Source organism: Atta cephalotes (assembly GCF_000143395.1).
Source record: "Atta cephalotes unplaced genomic scaffold scaffold00002, whole genome shotgun sequence".
In the NCBI taxonomy this organism is placed as follows: Eukaryota; Metazoa; Arthropoda; class Insecta; order Hymenoptera; family Formicidae; genus Atta; species Atta cephalotes.
In genome coordinates, this window is record NW_012130066.1 from 5,774,752 (window position 1) to 5,779,854 (window position 5,103).

General features: G+C 37.5%; 1 protein-coding gene across 1 annotated transcript; it reads left to right on the top strand.

Annotated features, from left to right (window-relative positions):
* Nucleotides 1-2,228: 2,228 nt before the first annotated feature.
* LOC105620947 (ubiquitin-conjugating enzyme E2 G1) lies at nucleotides 2,229-4,813 on the top strand. The gene is made up of 3 exons (XM_012202427.1): nucleotides 2,229-2,274; nucleotides 4,276-4,655; nucleotides 4,733-4,813. The coding sequence occupies exons 1-3, from the start codon at nucleotides 2,229-2,231 to the stop codon at nucleotides 4,811-4,813; spliced, it is 507 nt and encodes a 168-aa protein (XP_012057817.1).
* The last annotated feature ends 290 nt before the right edge of the window (nucleotides 4,814-5,103 follow it).

Sequence of the window (5,103 nt, forward strand, 5' to 3'; positions counted from 1 at the left end):
TTATTCTTCCTCTTTTTCTAACTTTCTTTAGAACTAGAAAAAGACGAACAGTAAATTGAATCGAGATTAAAATTAATCTACATTGGTGAAAATGGGCATAAGTGAAATAAACATCACGCGCATATAAGATGAATATTTCTGATCCACAGTTTGTGAATGTAGCACGATTATACGAACTATAGCGATTTCAGCCGGAAACATCAACGTACATTGGTTCATATCAAGACTATGTACACTGTTAATACCTATTATCGTGGCAGTATATATTTCGTCAGGCGAATACGAGATTCACGAAATGTGAATCTTATTATTGATCTAATACTGATCGCATGCATCATGCATGCAGGCGTCCATATTTGAAGAACATTTTGCCATTTTCGATTGTTTGCATCATTCACGATTTTCGAGAAATCTATCCGGTTTGAGGTGATCGATTTTCGAGACTAGAAAGCCTCATAGAGAGAGAATGACAAATTGCATCACGTGATTGCACCATGTCCAATCAGAATATCACGGGGTGATCAGTTTTCTCCAATCTCTTCCATGCCTTTGGAACTTTGATGCCTATATCCAATCAAAAGGGTTACATGATGCAGTTTGCCATTCTCTTCCTGTGAGGAAGATCTCTCTAATTTTCACTTTCTTCTTTGTGCTTTTTTTGTGATACAAACGGCCACGTTTATCCCGATTTTATTGGCTTTCTTTTCGAGTAATACGAGTAAGTATAATGTAAATACATAAAAACAAATATTAAATATTATAATATTATATTATAATATTAAATATTATATTACTATAGTTTTAATTTAATCTGCAAAACTCACTGTTTCATCGGACATTTTTCGCACGACGCTTCTTCAATGTAATTTTTTATTTTCGCTCTGCTTTTTTTTATATTCTGTCAATATTAATTCGTCATCGTCACTTGATGACGATGATGTCAAAAATTCCATGAGTACATATAAATCATTCATAAAATTAAAATTGACTACAGGTTGGATATCAATTTTCAAATTTTTCAAATTTGAAGGCTATGCCTGGCTACAGTCCACCTGCTACGAATGTTTCGAAGCATTTTTTGATTGGTCAGATAAAATTCTTTCTTTCAATTGGTCAAGTAAAAGTTTTGAAGCGTTTGCATCAAGTAAACTGCATCCGAAATCAGATAAAATTAATATCACGTGATTACACACACGCTGCTTTTCAGCGTCTCATGAAAACACTAAGCCCAACAATTACACCAATTGATTTCAATAAATTTGTCGGAACCACTTTGTGTACACTTGTGCGGTGTATCAAGTCCAGACGAATATGCGACACTGGCAAGAAATTGCACCATTCAACCAATCGAACACAGCAGTTGCACCGACACCCGAAATGTGCAGTCGGTGCGTTCCAGCCAAAATCACTATGCAAAAACGAAAGGAAGTTATCAAATACATGTTTTATTAATGTAGTATAATAATGTATATTAGGAATTGTACGATTTAATCTGTTTTTAATACATTTTTACGGCAATTGTGTATGACAGTTTTATGTGCACTAGTGCATCCCAGCCGAAATCACTATTTCATTGTACAACGTCTTTATATGCACCAGTGCACACTAGTGCATCCCAGCCGTAATCGCTATAAAACTCTCATTTTAAAGCAAAAAAGAGGCACAGACAATGAGAGTTTTAAGCCTCATTTAAAATCAAAATAATATTAGTGCAATTGAATCTAAAAGTTTTAAAATAATAACTATTGAAGTTTATGTATAATTACTACTTTAATTCATTTAAATTTTTACACGTATAAAAATTTTTTATATGGAATCTAGTCCATTTTTATGGATTTAAAATACGGATTCGGATGGATTAAAAATTTCCGATCTATTTCAATTCATTTTTGTTTGCTGGGATGGCCTCTCTCAAGTTTCTCTCTGCTTTTATTCTTTGTCGGTACAGTCGGAATTTCATAATTCTCATCATTTTTTTTACTAACGTCGATCTATTTTATTCACAGATTGTATGAGTCCTCCGTTTTATTTGAAGCTTCGGCTGATTATCGCGCGGTGCAGCACCGTCAACGCGATACACAGGCCGGCGCAGAGCTTAGGACGGAAGAACATATGTTTAGCCAGTGGCGCATGCGTAGTCACCGCTTCCGCGACGTACCTAGCCATCTTTCCAGTCAAGCAAAAGTGATTGTTTTCAGTCTTAGTCTTATTTAACTGAACTTTTATTAATGTCAGAGCCACAGTCCGCGCTGTTATTACGGAAACAATTAGCAGGTATAATGTGAGCGCGGTGCGAGTGTTAAGTGTGTTTGTCGGAAGCGTGAAGCGCGGCGTGAAGCTCGGAGGAATCCGAGTCGGTGTGACTCGCGCTTTCCAAAGGATTCGCTGCCGTCGTGCCTCATAGGTCTGACGTTGCTTCTCTGACGGTCTCGCGCTCGTCCTTATCATAAATCGTCGTGCTGTGAATCCACAGTCACATTCGCCGCTCGACACGTCGTCCTCGCCGGCTCGCTACGACCGCGCGCACGGGGCGTGAAAATCAATACGCTCACCCGCGGAGAGTCTGTGTATGCTGCGCCGTGAATAACGTTAACCTAAGTGGCGGCGTAACGTCGCCCTCGTCGTCCACGACACGGCGTGATCTTCAAAGTTCGACTTGCTTTCCCTGTTCCCTTTCCCTCCGCCTTGTTTCCCCCATTTCACCGACTAGCCGGTTCGTCGCGTGCGATGTTCTTCTTTGCGCGACCACGACGAGGACGAGAAGGACGAGGACGACGTCGATGTCGAGAGCGAAGGCCACTCTCGTTTCTCATGCCCGAAAATAATTGCAAGCCTCGTTATTTATAGCGTATGCGCGTCACTGCGGTCGCGCACATTTCTCCTCGTGAGCGACGGAAAAAAACATCGAGCGGAGAAGCGAGAACGAGAGAGAATAAAATAAAAATAAAAATAAAAAAAAAGTGGGAGACACAGTATAGAGATAGGGACGAGCACGAGAGCGAGGGAGCGAGAAAGCCGGAGAGAGTGCGAAGGAAAGAAAGAGAAAGAAGGAGGGAAAGAAAGAGCAAGCAAAAGCGCGCCGTGCAACGACCATCGAAGGTCAGCCGCCTTCGGGCCATGCTCCCCTGTTCCAGACGAGATCGACGCCACGAAAAATGCTTCTCAGAGTTTCGCCTCTCTTTGTGCGACGTAGAACAGAGTCGTACTGCGTGCGCGCGCGAGAGAAAGAGAGAGTGAGAGACAGAGAAAGAGAAAGAGAGAACACGTCGCGTCAGTAACCTCGTGCTTCGTCTCCTTCGCGCTGAGCACGTCGCGCTGACTCACCGCGCGGTTCCCGTGTGGCGGCGATCTCGCACGGGCGAACTTAACCTATACGTCGCGCGTCCCGTCCTGGACACGTTTGACTGGCTGCTCGACGTGTCCAGTGCTGGCGAGATTCGTGGGAGCGTAAACATCCGCGTGCACACGTACACGTGCTTGTCATCATGAATTTCACGCTCGGAGAGAATGCTGCTCTTTCTCCTTTTTTTATGCTTTACAGTATCTATTGGGGAACATAACCTAGATACTTTAATGTTCTCTTTAATCTGTCACTGCATTATATTTATCTGATAGTATTATCACCGTAGTATTATCTTGATTATCTACGTTCCTCTCGAGATCTAAAAAATGTTTTTTTTCTTGCTCTCGAATAAATGTTAAGTAATAATAACTTTAGAAAATGATCCTCTGAAACAAGTTCGATCTATGACGCTGAATTTATTGTTCTGAATGCACAAACACACACACACACACACACACACACACACACACACAAAATGTGAAATATATTTTAGAAAATAATTTTGTAGATCATATTTGCAAATTGTAACTTTTTGATGTCTCACTTGATTTATAATCTTTAATATATATATATAGATTTTTGATATTATATAGTTATTTTAGATATTATATAGCTTATTTGTTTTGTTATTTTTTCTCTTAATTATTATATTATTTATTAAATTCTTTGCTAGAATTTAAAAGTTTCTTTATATATTTAAACTTAAAGTTCTTTTGATTTCTTTAAAACGTAAAATATCTTGGATTATTAAGTATAATTTACAATTGGTTAACTAATTAACATATTCACTTATCGTATGAATATATTCTATATTTTTGGTAATTTGTTTAATATTTTCAGATACATCTTTTATTCTTAGATACTTTAGGTATAATTTGAGTAATCATAAAACTTATGAAATGATTTCTATTAATATTTTTTTTCTCTTACAGAATTAAATAAAAACCCAGTAGAAGGGTTTTCTGCAGGCCTCATAGACGACAATGACATATATCGGTGGGAAGTACTCATTATTGGACCTCCGGATACATTATACGAAGGTGGTTTCTTCAAAGCACATTTACAGTTTCCAAAAGAATACCCACTTAGGCCACCAAGAATGAAATTTATAACCGAAATATGGCATCCAAATATTGACAAAAATGGAGATGTGTGTATATCTATATTACATGAACCCGGTGATGACAAATGGGGATACGAGAAAGCTTCCGAGCGGTGGTTACCAGTTCACACAGTCGAAACTATTCTGATAAGTGTTATTAGCATGCTCGCAGATCCTAATGATGAAAGCCCTGCTAATGTGGATGCCGCCGTAAGTATGTCTGTATATAGAAAATATCATTTTGTAAAAAAATAATTACTTAATTTATTCTCTTTTTCTTACTGTAGAAAGAGTGGAGAGAAAGTTACACGGAATTTAAGCGAAAGGTGGCGAGGTGCGTGAGAAAGAGCCAAGAGGAGTGTTTGTAGGGGATGAACAAATATTCAAATGGAAAGACTTATTTAATTCTGGTAAGTTGCCAAAATAATTATAGAAGAATTATTGAATAAAATATTAAGTAATTATTGAATAAATAATAAATAATTAATATTATTGAATGTATAAATTATTTTATATCTATTATTGATGAGGATAATATTAACAATGTTAATAAATAATAAGAATTTTATTGGATCGTACATGTGAAAAACAATCAATAGGAAATAGGAAAATGACTACATATATAATATATATATATATATATATATATATATATATA